The sequence below is a fragment of the Pan troglodytes genome, chromosome 13 (assembly GCF_028858775.2).
Source record: "Pan troglodytes isolate AG18354 chromosome 13, NHGRI_mPanTro3-v2.0_pri, whole genome shotgun sequence".
In the NCBI taxonomy this organism is placed as follows: domain Eukaryota; kingdom Metazoa; phylum Chordata; class Mammalia; order Primates; family Hominidae; genus Pan; species Pan troglodytes.
Window position 1 is genome coordinate 135,652,645 of NC_072411.2, and position 25,792 is coordinate 135,678,436.

A 25,792-nucleotide genomic window follows, 5' to 3' on the forward strand; every position below is an offset into this window, starting at 1 on the left:
GGGCCGTGACTGCAGGTTGTCCAGGTTCTTGGTGATTTGAACAAACAATTAAACAAAACGCACAGTAAAGGAAGACAAGAATGAAGCAACAAAGAACGAAGGCAGGGATTTATTGAAAATGAAAGTACACTCCACACTGTGGGAGCTGCCCGAGCAGCGGCTCAAGGGTCCAGACACAGAATCTTCTTGGGTCCAAATACCCCCTAGAAGTATCCCATTGGCCACTTCATGCTCACCTCATGTAAATGAAGTGGTAGCTTGCAATCAGTCTGATTGGTGGCAGAAAGCAGCCAACCAGAGGCTGAAGTGGTTACAAAGGTCACACTCCTGTGCAAACATCTGATTGGTTGCAAAAAGCAACCAATCAGAGGCTAAGGTGAAGTTACAAAGTTGCATTTCTATGCAGACTAAGACTCAGCTCGCAATCAGTTTGGTTGGTTGTGGACAGCCAATTTCCCCAATTTCCCACCTGCCAGGGCGGGAAAGGTGGGGATTTGCAAAGGGAGTAGCCTCTGGTCCTTTTGTTACTTAGGCGTGGAGAGTTAGGATTTTCCTTTTGATCAAGTTCTAGGAAGTCTGGGTGAAATGGCCTGAGGTTCCCTGCCTGCAGACCCTGTTCTCCTGCCTCAGCTCTGCATGCCATTTCCTTTCCTTGTTCAGTGCTCTGTCCTGAAAGAGAAGCTGGATTCCCTTCTCAAGACCTTGGACGATGAGTCCCAGGCCTCGTCCTCTCTGCCCAACCCGCCCCCCACCATTGCCGAGGAGGCTGAAGATGGAGATGGGTCGGGCAGCATCTGCGGTTCCACTGGAGACCGCTTGGTGGCATCAGCTTGCCCGGCCCGGCCGCAGATATTCCGGCCTCGAGAACAGCTCATGCTGAGAGCCAACAGCCTGAAGAAAGCAATTCGTCAGATCATAGAACACACAGAAAAAGGTAACTGGCCTTGTGATGAGGAGGGGCTTTCCTCAGGCCAGCACTGGGCATGCCCAGCATCCCCTGAACACGGAGATGACAGAAGGGTGCACGTCGAGAAAACCTCCACTGCGGCCCTCTCCACCCATGTCCAGGCACCAGACCCCCAGCGAGTTTGCTTGCCCTCCTTCCACCCCTCCTCTCACACCCTCAGACCCCTTCATGCTGCCTCCCCTCGACCTCTTTCCTGGCCCTCATTGACTTCACTATAAGCGTCTCACTCCTGTGAGAGCCTTGAGGTCACGGCCTCACACCCGCACACCTGCGTGTCCATGCAGCCGCTCCTCCCGCTTGCAGCCCTCCAGCCTGCGCCAGGCTCCTCTGCATCCCTTGCCTTCCCCTGCAAGGGTTCCAGACCTCCCAGCCTGTTAGCAGGGATGCCCTGCCCCAGTGCCAGGACCAGGGGGAAGATGGGTGCGGGTGGGGTTTCGGAGTCCAAGCCTCTAGCCAGAGGTTGTTTGAGGAAGATCAGGCCGTGGGGTGAGGATGAGGGGCCCTCCATCCAGCCTGACAGCGCCCTTGGCTTTGCACCCGCGTGCTCAGCCGCACACACTCTCCTTGCACAGCTGTCGATGAGCAGAATGCCCAGACCCAGGAGCAGGAGGGCTTCGTCCTGGGCCTCTCTGAGTCAGAGGAGAAGATGGACCACAGAGTGTGCCCGCCACTGTCCCACAGCGAGAGCTTCGGGGTCCCCAAGGGGAGGAGCCAGCGCAAAGGTACTTGTGGCTCCACCTCCCTCTGCGCACCGTTGTGTGCTTGGTTTTGGTGAGACGTAGCGGGCTTGCCCAGGGGAGGTTTTAGGGCGCTTTCTCATAGTTGCTTTGGCCACTTGGTTACATAAAAATTCAGCGCCCAAGGCCTGTTTCTGTGCATCTCCTGTGCGCGCCCTTGAGGTGGATGTGTGCGGTCTGTCTTGGTGGACAGCAGTAGAACCCGCGAGACCCCCTCCATCAGGGCGAGGACTGCCTCCCTGAGGAGCACTTGCGTCCTGCCCTCACTGCTTCCTTGGAACCACACTGGGCCCCAGAACTGCTCAGAAGGGGCTGTGTCTGGCAGAGGGAAGGCGGGTGGGTGAGGGTGGGCCTTCTTTGTCCTTGCCCCTCCTGGAACAGCCCACAGCGCAGACCCTGGTGGAGGGCACCCCCAGCCTGTGCAGGCTGCTGGGAGGCCCGTGCTCAGAACTGACCCACGGCCACTGCATGGCCACCACTCAGAGCTCTGCTGTGTGTGTGCTCCGCCTCCCACAGCCCGGACTGACTGGGCTCACCCCTCCCTCCAGCGCTGCCACCTGTGGCCTGTGTTAACCTCTCCATGAGCCCAGCCCCCCAAACATGTGCACCCACTCGGTCCTCCGCCCCCTTCTTTGTCCCACACACTTCACGCAACTGCCTGTGGTTTGTAGCCCTCCCTCCTCAGCCCTCCCACCTGCTTGTGTCGCTAAGGACCCCTCAGGATTTCACAGTCTCTATTCCACACAGCTGTAAGGTTTTCTGCTGTGTTGTTACAGTGTCGAAATCTCCATGTGAAAAGCTGATCAGCAAAGGGAGTCTGTCCCTAGGCAGTTCTGCTTCCCTTCCGCCCCAGCCGGGAAGCCGGGACGGCCTGCCTGCGCTCAACACCAAGATCCTGTACCCAAGTGAGTGGCGGCCAGCAGGAGGGACTGGTGGGGGCCCTAGCACAACACTGGTCCCGTCAAACTGAAAGAGATGGGCTCGCTGCCCTCGGAGAGTTTACAGGCCCCTGAGAAAGATAGGTGGAATTTAAAAGTTTACACGACTGTATGAAAAGTGCTTTTTTTTTTTTTTTTTTAAAAAAAAACAAAAAACAAAAGCCAGATAGTACCCAAATAACCACTCAAGGAGCCCAGGAGGCACCATTGAGGAGGTGATGCTCAAGTCGGGGTTGGAAGAATTAAGGAATTATCTGAGTGGAAAAGGGAGGTGGCCGGCCTGATGAGGGAACCTGAGGGACCATCCCGTGCTTCTAGCGTGGTCGCAGGAGGCGCAGGGAGGGTGAGGTCCTGGCCGCCTGGAGCATTCCTTGATATTCATTCCTTAGGAAGGCAGCCTTATAAAGCCTTAAGCCTCAACTCTCAGAGATCATTTTGGTGGAGTGGCTTACATTTAATGAGAACATGAAAACTGACTCTATAAGCCTTTTTTTTTTTTTTTTTTTTTTTAAAGAGGGTCTCTCTCTATTGCCCAGGCTGGAGTGCAGTGATGTCATCATGGCACACTGCAGCTTGACCTCCTGGACTCAAGTGATCCTCCCCACTCAGCCTCCCAAATATCTGGGACCACAGGCACACACCTTAGAAGCCATTTTTTTGTGTGTTTTGTAGGTGTTGGTTTCTGCCACCCAGTATGGTTTCTTTGTTCCAGTGATTTTTGACCTAAGACTATTGGCAAAATTTGGACATGGTTATACATAATTTTAGAAACATTTAATTATAATAACGTTCTGCAGAATACCGGTCCACCAGCTTCAGAGACACGAGCTTCTCCTAAGGCTGTAGCTCCTGACCAGCACCACCTCTTTCTTGTATCTCCTTTACAGATGTCCGGGCTGGAATGTCTGGTTCCTTACCCGGTGGCTCAGTCATCAGTCGCCTGTTAATTAATGCTGATCCCTTCAACTCTGAACCAGAAACCCTGTGAGTATGAGGGATAAACCGAGTGGGCATATTGTTACATGGCTGCTAGTGCATAGAAAACAGATCTCAGGATTAACTAGAGAAATTAGTGAGCAGTTGCCCAGCTGGTGGTAGCTGATAAGGAAGGCCGAGAAGTCGTGGAGATTCCACTTAAGGAGTGGAGCTGGAAACCACTACTGCACATCTGCTGCAGAGGCAAAGCGCACGCCTCCCATCTCCTTCCCAAGGTCCCACGGTGCTTGCTTGACGTCCCCTGAGCCTGCATGCCCTTCCGAGGCTTTTCACAGGCTCAGCTACTCCTGCCAGGAGCTGCCCTTGTGCTGCTCTTCGTGGTCACTCTCCCATGACCTTGGCTGGACCTCACTGACTTCTGCTTACAGCCTGCCTATCTTCCTCTTGCCATCCCTTCCTCTGCTTTCCTCTAACACCTGCTCTCCTTGTTGGTGATGCAGAACCACAGACTCTGAGCTGGAGGGTCCTCTGTGTGTCTCCCTTGTGTCTCCGAGCACCTTAGGGAGACACTAGCCTGTGCTGAGGCTTATAAGGGCTGCTGCGTGCCTGCGTGCTGATACTGCTACTCCTTGGGGGACAAGGCCTTCTTCCTCTGCTGGCCTGTAAGGCAGTGAGGACATGTATATAGCAGTTTAATGCAGTCTTCCTAGGTATTGGAGTCCATTTTGGAGACAAGTGGTGTTTTGAAAACCTGTTTTTCTGCACTCATCTTCATGCTGGCTGATTGCAGGTTCTGGGCAGCTGGTGGCAGTTGGTTAAATGTGGCCAGCCATTTTTCTGGAGTGGTTATGGACAGTGACAGGAAGAAATGTGCGGTTCACAGAGGCTCTGGGTTTGGGAAAGTGGACCCCTAGATTCCAGGTGCTGGCCTGGTACAGCACTTCAGTGTCCCTGTTCCTGGCCTGGTCTACTCCTCCCCTGGGGCTGCGTGGGGCTCCAGTTCTCAGCCCTCCTGAGGCTTTTTTCCTTGGGGAGGCCAGAGCTGTAGCCCTATAGTGAGCACTGTCCCTAGACGCCCCTGAACTGGATATCTCCTTTGTCTCCTTCATCTGAGACTGGAACTTCCACTTCTGTTGCTCAGCTGGGTGGTCTCATCTCTTCTTTTCACCTGGGGAGACAAAGCTGTGCTTTGCTGCCTTCCTGCCGTGGTGTGTGCCTGGGCCGTATTGTGTGGGCCCCATTGTAGCTGGGCCTGAGCAGGCCCTGGTACCCTGTCATCTCCCACTGCCCCAGCCACTGCCGCCCCTCCTGCTTCAGGCCCCTGAGCCCAGTCTCTCTGCTGCCTTCCCTTATCTCTTTGTCCTGTTTCTCTCCGTTGGATCTCTCTCTTTTCCCAGGACCTATACATGCTGGCCAGGCACTTGGTCTTCCGCCTGGTAAACAGTTTTGTCCCAGAGCTTTGCTCTGGCTCAGCTGTCGGGCACTTGAATTAGATGGATCATAAATACACTGACACATGCTGGTTGTTCTCAGATCTGGCGGCACTGGCTCAGTAAGCTAAAGTGTGTCAGAATTCTGGCCCGAGCAATGTTCCCAAGCCCATCCACCCATTGAGTTTCTTTGGGAACTTCCAGAACATCCTCTTCTCCTGGCTGCAGCCTCTGGGTGGAGGAACAGGGGTTCCTCCCTTCATCCACTTGCCCTCGGGGGGAAACCCCAGTGTGACCCTGGGGCTGGGGAGGGTGAAGGCCAGGCTGGGCTTTCCCAGCAGCTGGGGGAGCTGCAGGAGCAGGACTTCCAGCTGGGTGGGGAGAAGAAACTTGAATGAGATGAGTCTCTTCTCGTCTGTCGCACATGGGGAAAGGGAAGCCTTGTGCTGTGGGGCTGGGATGGATGTTTTCAAGTCATTTTCCTTTTTAATTTGGCAACAGCTTTGCTTGTAACTAGGGATGTTTGAGAAATGTTTTGAGATCCAGAGTTGAAATGTGTGAGTTTCTGTGCCATAAACATATCTTCAGGTTTGGTGCTGCTGGTGGAGTGTAAGATGGGCAGCTGCTGTGGGGAATAGTCCAGCAGCTCTGCCGGAGGTTCAGCCCAGAGCTGCTGTGTGACCAGCAGGCGCAGAACTGCCGGGCCATGTGGGATTGAACTGAAAACATGTCCACGCTAGAAGCTGTATGCAAATGTTCCTAAATGATAACCAAAACGTGGAACATCCCAGTGTCCGTCTGCTGATGAGCAGGTCAATAGATGCGGGTTAGCCACGCAGTGGAGTATTTGGTAATAAAAATGAAGCGCTAACACATGTTATAACATGGATGAACTTTGAAAACATCGTCCTGAGGAAGAGAAAGGAGCCAGACACAGAGCCCACGACCGCATGATCCCATTCCTGTGAACTGCCCAGAAGAGGCGCCTCCGTGGAGGTGGAAAGTAGACGAGAGGCGCCAGGGATGGTGAGGATGGAGAGTTAGTTGCTGATGGCAGGAGTACAGGCTTTCTCTTTAGGGGGATGAAATGCTCTAAAATCGATTATCTAGTGATGGTTAAATGACTCTGAATATACTAAAAATAATTGAATAGTACATTTTAAATTGGTAAATTATCTAGTGTATATCTTAATAAATCTCTTAGCAGACAAAAAAGAAAAAGTTACCAGTTTTCCCCAAGGAAGAGAAATGCTGAGAGGTTGGGAGTCTGAAATAAGACTGCTCAGCAGGGCTGTTGTAATTGATTTAAAACTCACCTTTGCAGAGAGTGTTACACAGAGAAATGTGTCATGAACAACTATTTTGGCATTGGCCTGGATGCGAAGATATCCCTGGACTTTAACAACAAGCGCGATGAACACCCAGAGAAGTGCAGGTAGGTAACAGGCTCAGGAGCACGTCTGTCTTTTGCGTCTTTGTGGCTTCTCCTTCCAGACAGTAGCAGATTTCTGGAGTCAGCAGGTTAAAGAACGTGCAGAATGCTAAGGCGGGGGGCAGAAATGGAGCCCAGATCGCCTTGTCAGAAGCACGGGTGCTTTCAGAGATGGAAGGGAAGCACCTCTCGGGCTGGCCAGGTCAAGGGAAATTCAACATCGGAAAACCAGTGATGGTGGTCATTGGAATGGCGGCGTCTCTTAATGAGAGCCCCAAGTCCGTGATACTACAGAAAAGCGGCAGGTGTGCCAAGAAGCTATTGCACCTATTGCATAAGTGCCCAGCATTGTTTGTGGGAGGGTCTGTGTGTTCATCACCACCCTAACTGGCCCTCCCCCATCACACCCGAGCCTGCCCACAAGGCCCTTGAGTCCAACCTCTGCAGGAAGACGGCAGCGTGGGAGCCCCAAGGGGCATCACTGGGGGTTTCAGTCTTTTTCCTCTAAAATTACTGGATACTCAGTCCTGGCCTGAAGAGAGGATGGAGAAAAATGAGAAGGGTCCCTCTTCTCAAGCTTTTCTTCCTGGGCTGACGTAGAATTCCCTCTTGTCTGTGAAACACAAGAAGTGAGGGAGAAATGTCTCCCTCCCCACCCCACAGTAATAATCAGAGAGGCCGTTCAGCTTTGACATAATTAGAACTACAGAGAGGGAGAAATGAGTGTGGGGGTTGACGGTGTTTGTGCAGAGAACAGCCCTTGACCCAGAAGCTGGGAGACCCTTGCTGGAGTCTTCGTCTGCTGAGTCAGGATGGGCTTGAATGAACCAAGCCACGTGGCCCCCTGTGGCCTCGCCCTCCTCATGGCGTCACTGCCACCTTGCGGGGAGCCATGCTGACACCTGAGGGGCCAGCTTTAGTCATTGCTCAGGTTACATGTAGTTGAAAATTTCTAGGAAAACAAAAGCATCAGAACTGAAAGAACTTTTGACTCTGAGGCTCTTCCATGCAGGAGAAAATGGCTCAGGGGCCCCAGGGACATATCCCTGTACAGCACAGGATGGTAACGTCAGATCATTTAAAAATCCCTGTTAGTCCAAAAATCACTGGGAAAAGTATTAAAATACACATACTTTAGCAGGGTAAGATAAGTAGTTGAGGAACAGGGGCATGCATAATAACATTTCTAGAGCCTTGGAACCCTGGTCAAACCTCTCTTGAGTTTGTATTGAGAGCTTTGAAAAGTTCTCCTGAGAAAAATTCCACTTCTACAAATGTCATTGGAAATTTCTGCAGAAGTCATTGGAAATGTTGGTTGACGTAGGTACGAAGGGACTCCTAGCGTGTCATTTCCAGAGCTCAGGCATGGGGCGGAGGAGTGTAATCAAGGGGATTGGTTCGATAAGCTGTGGTAGAGCAGTGCCCGGCTGAGGATGGCCACGTCTGCAGAGAGCGTGTGGCCACAGAAGGAAGCATTGCCGGCGCAGGGTAAAGTGGACCAAGTAGGTCGTGAAACTGTAAACAAGTTACTGCAACTGGAAATTAATATGCAAAGAAGACTGAGGAAATACATAGCAGCACTTGGCATTTGTCATTAGCACGTGTGGAGGGTGCATACAGGTGCTGGATTATGCATGGAGGATTATGAGGAGTGTCTTCTCCTTGGTGCTTTTCTATGTTTTCCAGTTTTTCTATGGTAAGCATAATTTTTTAGCCAGAAAAAAAATCAGGATGTGTAGAAGTTTTTTTATAGGGTTCTATAATGTTTTAACTTTATGTATTTACCTTTCAGGGTATGATTACTTTCTTGGCAAAATGTTACTATTGAGCAAAATTTCCTATTGGTAAACGTATCTTTTTATGCATATCTGCAAAAACAAAAATGTGTCCTTCAGATGTTACTGCTGTAAATAATTGCTAAATGTAGCTGATTTGTGGGTCAGATGCTGTTCCCAGCTTTCACAGAGATGTCTCTGGTTAACTGTACGAAGAAAGCCCAGACCTATGGCAAGTCTTTGCTTCTGTTTCTAGGAGCCGAACCAAGAACATGATGTGGTATGGAGTTCTTGGAACCAAAGAGTTGCTGCACAGAACCTACAAGAACCTGGAGCAAAAGGTCTTGCTGGAGGTGAGTGGGAGGGTCCTTGTCACCTGCAGGCTGGCCTCCATCCATCAGCAGACTGCCAGGCCCATTGCTTCTCCTGTTGACCATTTCCTCCGTGCACAGGGACTTGCCTGGGGATGCCCTGGCCACGGCTGTGCTCCTGAGCCCCTGGCGGTGGGAAGCTGGTAGAGAAGGAGGGGCTGACTCATGCCTTTCTCTTTTCTTTTGTTCTGTGTCTCTGCTGCTCAGTGTGACGGGCGACCCATCCCACTCCCCAGTCTTCAGGGAATTGCTGTCCTTAACATTCCCAGCTATGCCGGAGGAACCAACTTCTGGGGGGGTACCAAGGAAGATGATGTATGTATGGGGTGTGAGCGGGTGGGCCTGAGCTCAGTGGGGAAGAGCTGTCTGAGAGCAGGGGGGTGTTCTGCTGTGGCTGGGGTGGATCCAGCTCTTCTGTTGTGCCAGCAGTGGGGCTGCCGTGGAGAACAAGATAGACAGGGTCCCCCACCCAGCTCATCGTCTAGAGGGCTGAGCAGAGCAGTTGTGTCAGTGAAGGTGGTCAGTGAGGGTCTGTGGTCAGCAGACGTGGTCAGCGGGTGTGACGTGGAAGGAGGGTCAGGGAAGGTGTCTGGGAGGCCAAGACCTGAAGGATGACTTGGAGTTGGCTAAGTTAGGTGGGCAGAGGAGAGGGGGAGGCTGTTCCAGGCAGAGAGAATTGCACAGATGAAGGCTCAGAGTCAAGACAGGGCAGGCACATGGAGGATGGGGGAGAGGTGCCCCGACTGCAGTGGGCAGCAGGGGCGTGGAGAGACAGGAGAGGGCTGCAGGGCCTGGGTCACACTGGGCTGTGTGAGCTGGGGAAGAAGTTTGGAATTTGTGTTAAGAACTGTGGGAAGGTGTTGATAGGTTTAAACCTGGTTTAAACCTTCCTTTGTACGTAATAGCGAATAGAAGTATTCAGCGCTTCCTGCACACGTGGTGTGTGCTGGCCCCAGTCCTGGCCCTCTGCAGCGTTAACTCACTTGGCCCTACTGATGGCCCTGGAGGAGCGTGCCGTTAGTTTCCCCATTTTACACATGAGGAAATAGGGGAGAGAGAGATTCGGTAACTTTGCCGAGGCGAGAGCTGGGATTTGGTCCCAGGCAGCTGGTTTCAGGGCTTGCAACATGAAGCCCATCAGGAGTGCAGTTACCTGGTAACTTCCCGCCAGCTAGGAGGGGCTGACCCCCAGAGGGAGGGAGTGAGGGTAGGGGCGGCCTGTGCGCGGGGATGTGTGGAGTGGTGGTCAGCTCTAACGTGTCCCTTGCAGACTTTCACAGCTCCATCATTCGATGACAAGATTCTGGAGGTGGTCGCCGTGTTCGGCAGCATGCAGATGGCCGTCTCTCGAGTCATCAGGCTGCAGCATCATCGGATCGCCCAGGTAGTGGCCATGGTCCTGGGGTGTCTGGCCGAGTCCCCAGCCCGGAGTGTGCTAAATTCCGGGGCAGTGCATGGAGCCTGGGAGGGTGGGCGCTTTCCAGGGCCATGTGGCTGCCTCATGTCCTGTCCTGGACAGCTCGTGGCCCCACTTCCTGGGCCAGAGCCCTTTCCTTGTGCTATGCTTGACAGTTAAATTCTCAAGATAACTCTTTTTAATTTTTTTTTTTTTTTTTTTTTTTTTTTTTTGAGACAGAGTCTTGCTCTGTTGCCCAGGCTGGAGTGCAGTGGTGCAATCTCGGCTTGCTGCAACCTCCACCTCCCTGGTTCAAGTGATTCTCCCGCCTCAGCCTTCCGAGTAGCTGGGACTACAGGTGCCCACCACCATTCCCAGCTAATTTTTGTATTTCACCATGTTGGCCAGGCTGGTCTCGAACTCCTGACCTCAAATGATCCACCCACCTTGGCCTCCCAAAGTGTTGGGATTACAGGTGTGAGCCACTGCACCCGGCCAAGATAACTCTTTCAAAATGTGTATCCTGCTTGAACCGCAGCCTTTCCTGTCCCCTCTGAGGTGGGATGAGATAGAGCAGACCCAGGCTGGACTCTGCCCGTGTCTGCAGCTGTCAAAGCCGCAGTGGGGACGGAGCCCATGGCTCTGGTGTGGGGTGTGGGGGGATTTCCAGCTGGGGCCCTCGATCATGGTTCTGAGGCCCTCGATCATGGTTCTGAGGCCGAGTGGTGAAGGGCTGGGGGTGCCCCCATGGCTTATTTCTGACAGCAGCGATGGGCTGAGGGCAGTCTTTCTGTGAGGATGGGGCAGGACTCTGTACCCAGGCACAGGCACTGGGGCGGGGGAGGGTGCTGATGACACCCACTGGCTGAACCCCACCCTGCGACTGTCTGGTGTCTTCCAGCACTCTGTCTACCCTTAGCTGTAGGCTGCTTGAAGTTCACAATTTTCACTCTTTGGCAATGTTTGTTGTTGAAAAGGAGGAACGGGATGATGATGGATGGCTCGTCGTCATCCACTGTGCCATCTGCTCTTTTCTGGGGGTGTTTTCACGTGGCAGGGGCCCAGTGGCTTCTGGGAGCTACAACACCCCCGCCCCTGGGTTCTGACACCTGTTGTCTCAGCACCAAGGTCTCCTGCACTGACTGCTCAGTGAGGGGATGGGGCGGGATGGGGCGGGACAGTGGGAGAACAGACCCTCGGTTGAGTGACACAACAGCAGAAGGCTAGCTGCAGGCGGAGCGCCATCCCAGAGGCGGAGGTGGGGTGTCCTGCAAGGCAGGGACGGGTGTGTGGAGCAGGAAGGTCATGGTGGTGCTGATAGCACTTTTAAACCCCTGGGGGTTTTGGCTCAGCATGAGTAATGGCTATGATGTCTGCTCAGTGTCGCACGGTGAAGATCTCCATCCTTGGGGATGAGGGCGTGCCTGTGCAGGTGGACGGAGAGGCCTGGGTCCAGCCGCCAGGGTACATTCGGATTGTCCACAAGAACCGGGCACAGACACTGACCAGAGACAGGGTAAGAGCGGCTGCCCGCAGTACCTGGGTGGGGTACAGGGCTCACCTGTGGGCTCTTGTGTGCACTGTTAAGAGCTGGAGCTTTTTGTGTTTTGTTCTAGGATTTTTTTTTTTTAAGACACAATGATTAAGCTAATAGGGCAGTAATTTCTAGGACCATCTCCTTCCCCTAATGTTAAAAAAAAAAAAAAAGTCCTATTTGTCTCTTTCTAGTTGTGATCTCGTTGGCATCCCCATAGTGTCTGTCGCAGTCAGATGCATGCTTCAGAGCAGCAGGTGTAATCGGGCTTTCGGGTCCATAGGCATTTGAGAGCACCCTGAAGTCCTGGGAAGACAAGCAGAAGTGCGAGCTGCCCCGCCCTCCATCCTGTTCCCTGCACCCGGAGATGCTGTCCGAGGAGGAAGCCACCCAGATGGACCAGTTTGGGCAGGCGGCAGGGGTCCTCATTCACAGGTGGGCTCCTACCCCTCTGCGTTGCGCATGAGCCTCCCCCGGGATCCCTGGGACTGCACTCTTCCAAGGCCCCTGGGGCGTGGAGCTGCTGCTCCTGACTTTTGTGGGGTCTGCATTACCCATGAGGGCCGAGCCTGTTTCCATGTGCCCTCAGCTCTGGCTCATTTCCCCAGTGGTCTTTCAGAACTTGCCTGGAGTTTACATGGCTGGAACCTAAAGCCCACTGTGATTTTCAGGGCCACTCGTTTAAAACCTGCCCGGGCTCAGCTGGGTGCGGTGGCTCATGCCTGTAATCCCAGCACTTTGGGAGGCCAAGGTGGGCAGATCACAAGGTCAAGAGATTGAGACCATTCTGGCTAACATGGTGAAACCCCGTCTCTACTAAAAATACAAAAAAAATTAGCTGGGTGTGGTGGCGGGCGCCTGTAGTCCCAGCTACTCTGGAGGCTGAAGCAGCAGAATCAGTCGAACCCCAGAGGCGGAGGTTGCAGTGAGCCAAGATAGTGCCACTGCACTCCAACTTGGGCGACAGAGCAAGACTCTGCCTCAAAAACAAACAAAACAAAACAAAAAAACCCTGCCATGGCTTCCAAGGGCAGCCCGCTGACAGCCGCCTTCACTTTGCCCTCGTTTTACCCTGAGAACAGGCTTGCTCTTTGTTCTCAAGTTTACTTTAAAAAAAAAAAAAAAAAAAGACAACTGCTGGGGCATTTCCTCTCACCTGCCTTCTAGAAACACCCCTGGAGCCACTGTGTCCCTCGTGGCTGGTGGTCAGCATTGTCTGCCATTCCTGCTCCTCACCTGCCATGTGCGGGTGCCGCCTGTGAGTCCCTCCCAGCTGGCACCTGTGCTTCTTCACCGGTGCGGGGCCTTCCTGCCTGCATTCTCCTCCCCGTGGCCGCACGCTGGCTGGTGCCCTGGTGTCCCTTTCTTGTTTCCCCTGGGCTCCTTCTTCTCCTGGCTGTGGACAGGTGCACCCATCGGTTCTGTGCCCGGCATGCTGTGTGCCCTTCCAGGCAGCCTGCCCAGCCCTGGCGTGCAGATGGATCATCTGTGCCAGCCTTCGGCTCTTGTCGAGCAGGTGGTCGCTGTCCCAGTCATTACCGGCATTCCTCGCTCTGCACTTCCATACCGGCTGCAGTCCTTCCTGGCGCTGCATTCTCTGCCCCAGGAGTTGGTGCCACTGCAGCCCCTGTCCTCGTCTCTCCCCCACCCCACCCAGATCAGTGATGGGGCTGGAGGACTTCAGTTCAGCTAATTCCTTGCCGTGCGGTGGGCTTCTGGTGGCCTCCCCTGGAAAGCCATTACCCTGTCCCCTCAAAGCCCATGGTGGCCCCTCTGGCCTGCCTGGAAGGTGCACTTGCACAGCACTGCAGGAAGCTGCTGGCAGTGGCCTGTTTCCACAGGGTCAGGACAGGTTGGCCCCGCTGCCTTTGCTTGCACTGCTCCTATAGTCTCTGTCCCCCGATCTCACCTGCCTGAGCCACATCTCAGCCTCCCTGGGACCTGGTGTGACTTGTGCTCTCACCGTCTTCCCTATGAGGGCTGCTATCTGGGGTCTGGCTCAGAGCCCATCACTGCACCAGGATTGTCCTGTTCAGATGAGGGTCCTTTTGTCCCCAGGGACAGACCGGCCAGTTACAGGTTCCAGCAAGGCTGTGGGGATTGTGCCTTACTGCAGCAGTCTCTGCAGTGGGCCTGTGCACACTGCCACTTGCCCACTGGCCGTTTTACAGGTTGTAAGCCTCATTTTGTACATTTCTCTCCCTGGAAAATCTTGGATTTTGACATCAGATTTCTCGTGGAAGCCCTCCCATTTGCTGTTGGTCATCCTGTGCCCAAGCTTGTGACTGAACGGTCGCTGGGCTGAGCCACGATCCCTGTCGTCCTGCTGGGCCTGCCCTCCACATCAGCCCTCCAGGTGGTACCTGGGCCGTGTTCGGATGCGTATGGTGAAAGGCTGCCCTTCCATTTGGCCTGACATCTGCCCGTGCTTCTCTTCCTCTCTAGTATCCGAGAAATAGCTCAGTCTCACCGGGACATGGAGCAGGAACTGGCCCACGCCGTCAATGCCAGCTCCAAGTCCATGGACCGTGTGTATGGCAAGCCCAGAACCACAGAGGTAGCTATTCTGGCCTTTTCAGTCCTGGCTTCTTCTCAGTGTCTGCCGCCCTCGGCCCTCCCCGTGCATGTTCATTCCCCCGCCTCCCCGGTGCATGTTCGGCCCTCCCAGTGCTTGTTCCCTGCCCCCAACCGTGCATGTTCGGCCCCCCGCCCCCATGCATATTTGCCTGGTTTCTTCTAGGGGCTCAACTGCAGCTTCGTCCTGGAAATGGTGAATAACTTCAGAGCTCTGCGCAGTGAGACAGAGCTGCTGCTGTCTGGGAAGATGGCCCTGGTAAGCTGGTGCCCCAGGGACAGCAGGGCTCGGGCTGTGTGTGAAACGACTGCTGTCGCCAGGTTGCTGGGCACACAGGGCAGCACACTTTAGTCCAGAGTTCCCGGTCTTAAGGAATGGGCCGCAGAGGTCATTTGGTTTGTTGTGCGGCTGGTGCCCACCCCTGCTGGCAACCCCTCAGTCAAGTTGTCTCAAGCATGCGAGAAGCGCTTGCAGCGGAAACACCCTTGTCGTCGTGGACAGAAGATGCTTTTCTGCCTTAGAAGCCTGTAGTGCAGAGTCCTGCTCCTGCCGAGAGCTGGCCACACTCTCAGGCACCTTCCATTTTCAGCCCTGCAAAACCGGCTGATATGGCAGCTGTGGGGCTGTTACTGAATCACAGGGGCTAGAACAGGGAGAGGCCTGAGAGACTGACTGGCCAGCCTTCTGGTTTTAAAGATGAGGAGGAAGGGGCTTGATAAAGATTGGGCAACTGGAGAACCGCCCCAGGTGTGGTTTCCCAGCCCTCCACTCCGCACCCCACTCACCACCTCACTCCACACATCTCCTCATTCCACGCATCTCCTCACTCCACACATCTCCTCACTCCACACATCTCACTCCACACATCTCACTCCACACATCTCACTCCACACATCACCTCACTCCACGCATCTCACTCCACACATCTCACTCCACGCATCTCACTCCACACGTCTCACTCCACACATCATACTCCACACATCTCACTCCACACATCTCCTCATTCCACACATCTCACTCCACACATCACCTCACTCCACGCATCTCACTCCACACATCTCACTCCACACATCTCACTCCACACATCACCTCACTCCACGCATCTCACTCCACACATCATACTCCACACATCTCACTCCACACATCACCTCACTCCACGCATCTCACTCCACACATCTCCTCACTCCACGCATCTCACTCCACACATCTCACTCCACACATCTCACTCCACACATCTCCTCATTCCACACATCTCACTCCACACATCACCTCACTCCACGCATCTCACTCCACACATCTCCTCACTCCACACATCTCACTCCACACATCTCCTCACTCCACACATCTCACTCCACACATCTCCTCACTCCACACATCTCCTCACTCCACACATCTCACTCCACACATCTCCTCACTCCACACATCTCCTCACTCCACGCATCTCACTCCACACATCTCACTCCACACATCTCCTCACTCCACACATCTCACTCCACACATCTCCTCACTCCACACATCTCCTCACTCCACACATCTCACTCCACACATCTCCTCACTCCACACATCTCCTCACTCCACACATCTGACTCCACACATCTCACTCCACGCATCTCCTCACTCCACGCATCTCACTCCACACATCATACTCCACACATCTCACTCCACACATCTCCTCATTCCACACATCTCACTCCACACATCTCCTCATTCCACACATCTCACTCCACACATCTCCTCATTCCACACATCTCACTCCACACATCTCCTCACTCCACGCATCTCACTCCACACATCACTTCACTCCACGCATCTCACTCCACACATCTCCTCATTCCACACATCTCACTCCGCACATCTCCTCATTCCACACATCTCACTCCACACATCTCCTCACTCCACACATCTCACTCCACGCATCAACTCACTCCACGCATCTCACTCCACACATCTCCTTACTCCACACATCTCACTCCACGCATCTCCTCACTCCATGCGTCTCCTCACTCCACACATCTCCTCACTCCACACATCTGACTCCACACATCTCACTCCACGCATCTCCTCACTCCACACATCTCACTCCACGCATCTCCTCACACCACGCATCTCACTCCACACATCTCCTCACTCCACACATCTCCTCACTCCACACATCTCACTCCAGACATCTCCTCACTCCACACATCTCACTCCACGCATCTCCTCACTCCATGCGTCTCCTCACTCCACGCATCTCCTCACACCACGCATCTCACTCCACACATCTCCTCACTCCACGCATCTCACTCCACACATCTCCTCACTCCACACATCTCACTCCACGCATCTCCTCACTCCACACGTCTCCTCACTCCACACATCTCCTCACTCCACACATCTCACTCCACACATCTCACTCCACACATCTCCTCACTCCACACATCTCCTCACTCCACACATCTCCTCTCTCCACGCATCTCACTCCACACATCTCCTCTCTCCACACATCTCACTCCACACATCTCCTCACTCCACAGAAATCCTCACTGTACGCATCTCCTTATCCCACGCCTCCCCTCGTCCCACGTCCCGTGGTCACACTCATGTCCTCACTGCACACCTCCTGCTGCCTTCTGCAAGGTTCGACTGCTGACTTTGCTTCCCACAGCATTTCCACTGCTTGACACAGGTGAATGGCTCCGACCCCATTTCTGACAGAGGGACACAAGCAGGTCAGTTGTCAGCCTTGCTCTATGTGAATTCATCGTTGACTGATGGACAGTTTTATTCTCTCACCAGCACTACTTAGAAAGTGAGGTTCTGGGTTTGGTTCCTTTTCTGGTGCTCTGGGACTTCGTTTCTGGAAAGTGAGCTCCCTGATCAGAGCAGAGCAGAGCCCTGGAGCGGACCTCACCCCCCTGGGCCTCGCGCTGATCAGCAGCGCACACTCTCCGTTTCTCTCTCCCTCCCTCCACCTGGAGCAGCAGCTGGATCCGCCTCAGAAGGAGCAGCTGGGGAGTGCTCTTGCCGAGATGGACCGACAGCTCAGGAGGCTGGCGGACACCCCGTGGCTCTGCCAGTCCGCAGAGCCCGGCGACGAAGAGGTATGTGGCTCATAGGGCTGTGCCTGGGTCTCCCGGACATGGTGGCTCTCGCCTGCAGTGCCTGTGTTCCTTGTGACCCGTGTGGCTCTGGGATCAAGATGGTGTCGCTCCGGCAGCCCCTGAGGGGCCTTCTCCAGACTTCGCTATTAAAATGCTCTTTAAGGCAGGGAGGGACAGCAGGTAGGAAGGAGTTCTGGGCTGGGATTAAGAGTGCCCCTTGAGGACCAGGGACCTGTTGTCCTCTGAAACAGAACTGCAGGGCTTCCTGGACAGTGGATAGAAGGAAGGCTGAGCCCAGCCCCACAGCCTCCCCCGAGGGTGGAGATGTATCATGGGATAAATGGCAGCCTTTTGGGATCCTGCTGTGGACAGGGCGCAGTTGGTGTGCGCCACTCCCCACTCACACTCTCTTCCTGTGTGAACAGAAAGACTCCAGCTCGTCGCAGGTCTGGGAGGGACCCGAGGACCCAGGGCATAGCGGACCCTGGGGTGGAGTCACATTCTTCTGCAGGGAGTGCTGGCTGAAGGAGCCCTGGAGAGGGCCGTGTCTGGACAAGGACAAACCCCAGCCTGTCTCTTGGCTTCCCTGCTTCAGAGATAGAACACAAAGGGGCCATGAGGAAAGCTCATCTTGGGCCGTACAGTTGCAGAAGGCAAATAACTGCAAGATGCCAAACCTGGGCACCCCTGCCCAGTGGGGTTTGTGAGACCTGTGGGCAGCAGTAAGGCGAGGGGACAGAGGTGGGCAGCTGCACAACAGCACCGCTCTTTCCGGGGCCCTGGGGCGTTTTTTGACGCATGCAATCCTTTCATGGGAAACTGACTCAGGCACTCCAGCCGATGGATGAAATTCAGCAGCTTCTCAGTGAGGGCACTTGGGTATAAAGGGACAGGGCAAGCTCCTCAAAATCCATTAAATAATTCATTGTAAAGGTGATTAAAAAATTTTACCCAAAATTACAAAAATAATAATATACAACGATTCAACAGATGTCACAGTGACATAGCCCTATAATACCAGATTAAATTAAGGCCAGTAAAGTGGGCAGTGAGGTGAGAGGCTGGGAAGAGGACATGGACCGGGGGAGGAAAGCATGTTAAATTCCTCCTCTTACAGTGGAAGAACATTACAAACAACATTCTTGACTTTCATACTTGGAGAAATACAGAGTCAATAATGTTTTTAGGGTCAAGAGTGGTGGCTCGCACCTGTAATCCCAGCACTTTGGAAGGCCAAGGTGGGAGGATCACGTTAGCCGAGGAGTTCAAGACCAGGCTCGGCAACATAGTGAGATCCTGTCTCTATTAAAAAAAAAATTTTTTTTTTAAACTTAAAGGTAATTTCTAATAGAGCTGAAAAGATTTATATCTTCCAAATTGACACCAAGGACAAAAATAAAATACAATTTATATTGTAAAAGAAAATAAAGGACCAGCAAGGGTATCGCTAACAGCATGAAAATAAGATAACAGAAAAATGACATGGCTTTCTCTTAAAAGTAAATTCTTAGGTTGTGTTTTAAAAGAAACCTAACCATATATTGCTCACAAGAGCCCTGTTTTTTTTTCTCATACTCCTAATAAAAAATTTATGATACAGAAAGATTAAAAATAATTAAAACACCATAAAAAATCCAAAGTAACAATATAAAAATAAAATTGCATATGTAAGACAATAAATGATAAAAAGAGGATCACTTTATATTGGTAAAATACAATAATTGTTATGTATAGTCATCAACTTATGACAGTTATAATAGTCACGAAACTGTGCCAAATAATAAGCATCTAAATTAGCTGTTCAAGACTATGTTTTTTATTCCCTAACTTCATTTTACTGTGCTCCAAGCAATGGTCTGTATGTTACTAGTCCTTTGAAATGTATTGAGGTGAGACTTGCCCAATAGGTGGTTTTTGTAAATGTATCTTGTATGCAGTTGTGTTTACATCATTAAGTTCCTACTGAAATTTTTTTTGTCTTCTTGATCAGTTAACTCTAATACCATAATTGTAGATGTCTCAGTTTATCTTTGTGGTTATGTGTATTTTTGCTTCATGTATTTTGAGGCTATGTTATTGGGTACCCATAGGTTTTATCATTATATAATGATCCTTTTATCTTTAGTAATTCTTTTTATCTTCAAGTCTACTTGCTTGCTATATTTTTTCATAGTTTTACTTTCAAGCTTTATTTGGAGTGTCTCTTATAAAGAGTGCATCACAGAGTGAGGCAGTGTTACCTCCGTGCATCTCTGGGAGTGCTGTGTGGAGAGGCTGCCGCCGCCGATGGCTGTCAAGAGCAGAGGCTGAGCCCCTGTGTGGCTCCGCTCTTCACCCTTCCTCTGCTCTTCTGCCTCAGGGAGTGGATCGCAAGGAAAGAATGCAAAGTGCAGGAGAGTTTTCATTAGACAGATACTCGTAATACTAAGAATCAAAGCCCAGCAATCCAACACTAGAAGATTGGCTAAAGAGGTTATTTTAATAATTTTTGTTTAGATACTGATATTTATGATATTTTCAAAAAGTTTTTAAATCTCATGAGAAATGCACATGTAAAGTGAAGGAAGTAGAATGTGATAAAAATAGACACTATGATCACTTTGAAACCACTTTAACACTCACTACAATCAACACTAAATACAAGAATCAATAAGGGAGAGAAGCCCTTTCAGGCACAAGAGGTCTTTCCCAGCTCCCGCTCATCTCAGCCCTGCCTGCCCTCCCAGCCTCTCTGGTGGAGATGGGCATGAGGCCGTGACCAGTTGCAGCCTGATTCTCAGTATTCCTCATTCTCCCCAACAGAGTGTGATGCTGGATCTTGCCAAGCGCAGTCGCAGTGGTAAATTCCGCCTCGTGACCAAGTTTAAAAAGGAGAAAAACAACAAGAACAAAGAAGCTCACAGTAGCCTGGGAGCCCCGGGTACCTGCCTCTCTCCCGCGTGTGTTTCTGGCCGTCCATGCCTGCTGGATCGGCCCCGTTCCCCTGGTCTCTGCTTTCTCCCTTGGCCTTGCAGCTCCTCCCTCTTGGTCCCTGTGCTGTAACCCCCGGTCCTGCGACCACACTTGTCTGTTGGTAGCTGCAGCCCTCCACCCTGCCTGCTTCCCCTCTGACCGTTGTCACACCCGGCCCTGACGTGCTCTCTGGCTTTCTGCCTGCCCTGAGTTGGGGGATTCGAGGTGGGGAGGAAGACAGCAGTGGAGTGGTGACAAGACACACTTGGAGACACAAAGCTCTGGACTCAGGCCGCGCTGGGGCATGCCCTGCCTGCTCCCTCCTGGGCTGCTGGTTCCTGATAAATCGATGCATTGGTCGAGGTTCCTGTGCTGGGAAGCCCAGGCCACCAGAGATTGTGGGTGATGAAATCAATCGAATATGGTCCTGAAGGACATTGTTCCTTTGGGTCAGTAAATTGGAGCTAAACTCTCTGTCTGAAGGATCAGCCCTGAATACCCAGGCGATATCCAGTGCTGTCAGGGGCTGGAGAGGCCTCCAAGCCTGGGTATTGGGACTGGTGTTTGCCGCCAGTCAGGGCAGCTCCTGTGGGTTTTTCTTCTTTGCATGTTTGTCCAGAAATGGGGTTTCTGTTAATAATGGTGGCTCTGACTATGTGAATTGAAATCTCTGCTCGTCTCCCTTCCTGCTATGGTCCAGAAGTGAAATTTAACCCTTCTAGAAGCTGGAGGAAAAGCTGGCTTTGGCCACAATCATGAGGACATTTCCCTCATATTTGGTGGTGGTAAATCCCTCCTGGGACACGGGGAAATGACCAGAGGCTGGCGGCCCACCTGGCAGGAACAGATGCCAGCTCTGCTGCAGCCATCGCCCCTTGAGCGGGTGGCTCTGTGCCTCTTTCTGCACTGCTGGTGGGTGGTGCTGTTGGCTGGGTGATGGATGCCGGCTGCCAGAGATGGCTCAGGTGCCAGCTGCTGGGCTATCTCAGGCACTGGCTGCTGGGCTATCTCGGGTGCCGGCTGCTGGGCTATCTTGGGTGCCGGCTGCTGGGCTATCTCGGGTGCCGGCTGCTGGGCTATCTCAGGCGCTGGCTGCTGCTGGGCTGTCTCGGGTGCTGGCTGTTGGGACGTCTCCTGTCCTGGCACTGGGCTCTCAGGTGCTGGGTGCCAGCTGCTGCCTACCTCGCACTGGGCTCTGAGCACTCACTGCACTCCTGCTTTTCCATCTCCGACAGTTCACCTCTGGGGGACAGAGGAGGTTGCTGCCTGGCTGGAGCACCTCAGTCTCTGTGAGTATAAGGACATCTTCACACGGCACGACATCCGGGGCTCTGAGCTCCTGCACCTGGAGCGGAGGGACCTCAAGGTACTTCCATAGGCGTCTCCCTGGAACCTGCACTTGGGCTTGCACGCAGCTCCCTTCTCTTCCATCCTCTCCCCCGACCTGGCCATGTCTCAGCATCACGATTCTTCTCAGGCCTTCGTGTATACCTCAGGTGGGGGCGGCTGTGGCCCTCATCTAGGCAGTGATGGCTCCACCCAGCACAACCAGAGGAAGCCAGGAGCAGACATAATGGGGCAGAGCCTTGGTTATCTTAGGCTACTCAGACAAGGACTGTCTTCGTGTTAAAAACACCATGAGGGGACACAGACCCTGAAGCACAGTCACACACGACTGTCCCCATTGCTGCTCCTGGGCGGGTGCTGCCACTCGTCTGCAGGGAGCATTGGGAGGGGTGGTTGGGTGCCAGGCCTCGGTCTATGCCAGGCCTCATGCCACATCTTGCAGGCCCATGCCCCTGCCCAGGTTGGCCTCAACGGGCCAACCCCTGGGTGTTGAATCACTGGCTGAGTCCCGAGAGGGCAAAAGGCCACTGTGGGTGTCCTGGACAGTGGCTCTCATGAGGTCACTTGTCATCCACTTGCTTTTAGGCCTGTGTTTTGTCTTTGTCTTGGATTTGCCCTTGCTGATGGTAGTGACTAGAATGCAGGAACAATGGGCCAGGCGTCTGTATCGTTGTTACTTTTAAGCTGTTTCCATCTTGTTTTACCGTTTTTGTCATTTTGGCTCTCATTTGTGTTCACAAGCCGAATGGGAAGGGCCGTTGTGGCAGGCCTGCTGTGGAGCCCTCTGGCCCTGGCTGTCTTCTCGGCATCCATGGCGGTGTCCTCTCTGTTGCAGGACCTGGGCGTGACCAAGGTGGGCCACATGAAGAGGATCCTGTGTGGCATCAAGGAGCTGAGCCGCAGCGCCCCCGCCGCCGAGGCCTAGCCTCTGTCCTCTCAGCCTGTGGCCTCCACATCCCCGCCGCCGAGGCCTAGCCTCCGCCCTCTCAGCCTGTGGCCTCTGCGCCTCCTGCCACTGAGGCCCTGGGCGGATGCTGCAGCCCGCCCCCTTCTCATGGTGCTACTTCCTCTGTCAGCTACAGAAAGCCTCCGTGACACCGTCCACCAGAGCTCTGGGGTCTCGAACATAACAACACAGCTACCTTTGAAACAACACTTTCTCCAGCTCAGAGTCACCTGGGGCACATGTGTCACGGCCACTCAGCTCTCGCCCGCCTGTGCTGTGGGCCAGGGAATCCAGCGGCGTCTGGCCTCCTGGGCACTGCTTGCCTGGCCTCGTGCTTGGATTGTCCCGGGGGCTCCTCTCCGTGTGTCCTTCTGTGGCCGCACCGTGTGGCTCCGCCTCCTGGCCCCCAGCCAGTTCTCAGAAACGTGGCTGGGGCCCAGCCACCCTGTGGCTTCACAGCAGCCTGCAAGGGCCCCTGTTTGTTGATGCAGCTTTTGTTGAACAAAAATCATGCTCTTTCCTGGTTTGAAAGTAGCATGGATGTTTCCAGTCTTGTTGATTGTAATTTGACGTGAAGAGAAAAAAAAATTCCTCCTGCGTGAGCCAAGGCAGCGGGTGCTGTTTCCCAGGCGGGGAGCCCCTCCCTGGGTGTCACAGGGCCTGTGCTCCTCCCTCCTCCATCCTCTCTCTTCCTGCTCCTCCCTCCCCCACTGTGGGCTGGGGACGCCTGCCCTTCTGTCTCCGGACGCTCTAGGCGAGTTCAGCTTGGGGTGTGAGTGAGACAGCTCGCCAGCTGCATCCCTGCAGACAGAGGATGTGTGTCCACATGAGTGTTTCTGTGTGGGAAATGCTTCCTGGCTCTGGGAGACTCTTTCTGCCCATTCTGTGGTTTCCAGGGAGTGTGGCCCTGGTGGGCCGGGGGTGGTTTGACCTCTTCAGCCCGTCCGGTGGCCTGGAGGCCGGAGGCTCTCCTGAGTGTCTGCCCCTGCAGTGGCTTCTTGTCGCCTGCTGCCGGGCGTGATGTCACTGGAGGTGCTGGCAGGGACTCTGATTTGATGGTCCGCGCTGCCCCTGCCCTGCCTCTGTCCTGGCTCTAAACTAGTAGATGATGGTGCCAGAGGGCAGGGAGCTCCCCTGGGGAGAGGGCTGTGCCCCGTAGGGACAGTGCCCAGGTGAAGGATGCCCCTGGTCCTCCAGGGCACTGACTTTGCCCTTTTTTCCCGTTGATAGTCATGGCTCAGAGGTGCTTGTAAATGTCTTGGGAAGAGGTTTCTGTAACCCCTGCCCTGGTGTGAGGAGGAAATGGCTCTGGCCTGGCTGCCTGGCCGTGGCTTCTCTTTGGCTCCCAAAGAGAAGGACAGTGTTGGGAGTGTCTGCCGGCGCTGTCCAGGTCCTTTAGTCAGCGTCACTCCATCTGATGTGCAGAAGCTGGGCTGCACCTGCGGGGGTGGGCATAGACCGGGCTGGGTCTGCCGCAGCCCCTGGTCCTGAGCAGGCGGCAGTGAACAGCACTGGCCCACCTCCCACTCACAGCCCCTCTGTCCCCTCTGCAGTGCACCCTGGTGGGCCCCTCTGCGTGCCTTGGGGTGCTCCCCTCTCGTGGTCGTTCTGGGCCAAGGCCCTTAGAGTATGGAGGCTGAGCCAGGCCTTGGGTTTCCCCAGCACAGCCTCCTGTCCCTGCATGCGACGTGTTGGGATTTTTGGATGAAAGACTCTCCCACGCTCTGTTGGCGGACTTAGCTGCCTCACTGGAAGTGATGTGGGTGGAAGGTGGTTGTATGTTACCTTTTCCACCTCTCATTGTTTTCCCCAGAACATTTTAGATGGGGGTTGGCAGAGGGAGAAATAAGCCAGCCACGGCAGTCGCTTGGTTTCCCAGGTGGAATGGGCTAACACAGGAGATGATGGGAACCTGTCCCACAGTCCCTGCATGACCATTGGCCCTGCTGGCCTGGCGGTGTGGGCATCCCGGGGCTCTTAGAGTCCCAGAACAAGCCCCAGGCAAGCTGGAACTTGGGTGGGGAGGGGACATGAGGAGGATAAACAGCTGACTGTGGCTTCAAGGACATCAGGGCCACCCCAAGTCCTCGGTGTCCTACTCCTGGCAAGGAGTTGGGTTTGGATCAAAAGTGTTTAAAATTAATATGTTGTCAGTGATTAGAACAACACTGTTTACATAAAAACCATTTTTCTAATTCTAACAAGTTAGAATGTGAGGAAGGAATGAACACAAGTGTTTAGGAACCTGCCCTTTGGTGCTGGGCTGGCGTCCCGCACTGGGGTGTCCTCGCTGTCTGGGGGCTGCTCTGCTGCCCCGGCCCAGGTCCCCTTGTGGTGTTGCCAGACGGGCCTCATGGTCTGCTGTGCAGAGAGAGGCAGGAAGGATCCCTGAAGAGTCTTGGAGAAAAGGTTCTGTGCCCTCAGGTGGGGCTTACCCCCTCGTATTTATAATCTTAATTTATATAGTGACCACCGTGGAAACAAATGCCTCTTGTATTGTTATGTACATAGTCCATACCTGAGTGCTGTACATAAGTTGTTCTGTGTATAAATAAAACAAGCCTGTTTTTGATCTTCCATCGCCAGAGTCTTTGTCATCGTTCCTTGTGCTTTGACATAAAGTGTTGGTTGCCGGAATCTTTCCAAACTGGATTCAGAATTGTTTTTCACCTGCTCTGAAAATAGGTTGAGTTGTTGGTGGCTAAAAAGCAAAACAGAATGCCATTAGCATGCCATTAGAATGCCGTTAGAATGCTGTTGTATTTTTTAGGTGTGGGTTCTGTGATCAGTTGGACTAAAAATTCCGCAAGGAGAGAGGGGGTACTGGGCAGTGCTGAGGCTCTCAGGTGTGACCGCACAGCCTTGGCCCGGGAGACTGAGGGCCATTTTAACGAATATTTTAACCCTCTTAAATCTTTTCTATAAAACTGCAAACCTGAAGCTCTCCGACTTCTCTGCTTTGTCTTGGTACTTTTATTTCCAAGGGAACTGTCTAAGATCAAGGCCACTTGAATTGTCTTCCCCAGTTTCCTGGAGTGAGGGATGGGGACTGCGTTCATGGAAGACACCATCAGGCTGGTCGGGTACAGAAGGGCTGCATGCGCTCCGGGAGTGTTGGCTGCCTCCCTAGCAGCTCTTCCTCACTCCTTCCATGGTAACAAACCCCCCCGTTTTTTTTTCTGGTGTATATTCTCCTCTCTGGCCATTCAGGACTTCAGGCCTCATGGTTGCAAGATGGCCACCACAGCTCCAGGCATCACACCAGTGTAAGGTGTTTGGGGACAAATGGCTGCCTCTTTTATGTGTCACCTGCTCTTTTTTTTGTTGTTGTTGAAGATGAGGTCTTGCTCTATCTTCTGGTCTGGAGTACTGT

At 53.3% G+C, this 25,792-nt stretch overlaps 1 protein-coding gene across 23 annotated transcripts in view; it reads left to right on the forward strand.

Annotated features, from left to right (window-relative positions):
• The window catches only part of DGKD (diacylglycerol kinase delta), a 118,424-nt gene extending 93,428 nt beyond the window's left edge, over positions 1 to 24,996 (forward strand). For 20 of the 23 annotated variants that reach the window (XM_003309528.6, XM_063790907.1, XM_063790902.1 and 17 more), the window contains 16 exons: positions 661 to 934; positions 1,540 to 1,689; positions 2,481 to 2,609; positions 3,530 to 3,626; positions 6,333 to 6,443; positions 8,472 to 8,568; positions 8,794 to 8,901; positions 9,857 to 9,970; positions 11,364 to 11,498; positions 11,800 to 11,951; positions 13,962 to 14,073; positions 14,257 to 14,349; positions 17,055 to 17,174; positions 19,977 to 20,094; positions 21,362 to 21,492; positions 22,309 to 24,996. In XM_003309528.6, coding sequence (XP_003309576.1) covers positions 661 to 934; positions 1,540 to 1,689; positions 2,481 to 2,609; positions 3,530 to 3,626; positions 6,333 to 6,443; positions 8,472 to 8,568; positions 8,794 to 8,901; positions 9,857 to 9,970; positions 11,364 to 11,498; positions 11,800 to 11,951; positions 13,962 to 14,073; positions 14,257 to 14,349; positions 17,055 to 17,174; positions 19,977 to 20,094; positions 21,362 to 21,492; positions 22,309 to 22,398 — 2,031 coding nt within the window. In that variant the 3' untranslated portion in view covers positions 22,399 to 24,996. Of the gene's footprint in view, positions 1 to 660; positions 935 to 1,539; positions 1,690 to 2,480; positions 2,610 to 3,529; positions 3,627 to 6,332; positions 6,444 to 8,471; positions 8,569 to 8,793; positions 8,902 to 9,856; positions 9,971 to 11,363; positions 11,499 to 11,799; positions 11,952 to 13,745; positions 13,917 to 13,961; positions 14,074 to 14,256; positions 14,350 to 16,869; positions 17,175 to 19,976; positions 20,095 to 21,361; positions 21,493 to 22,308 lie in introns of those variants that run through there. The other 3 variants (XR_010149938.1, XR_010149937.1, XM_016950742.4) reach the window with 3 other exon arrangements.
• The last annotated feature ends 796 nt before the right edge of the window (positions 24,997 to 25,792 follow it).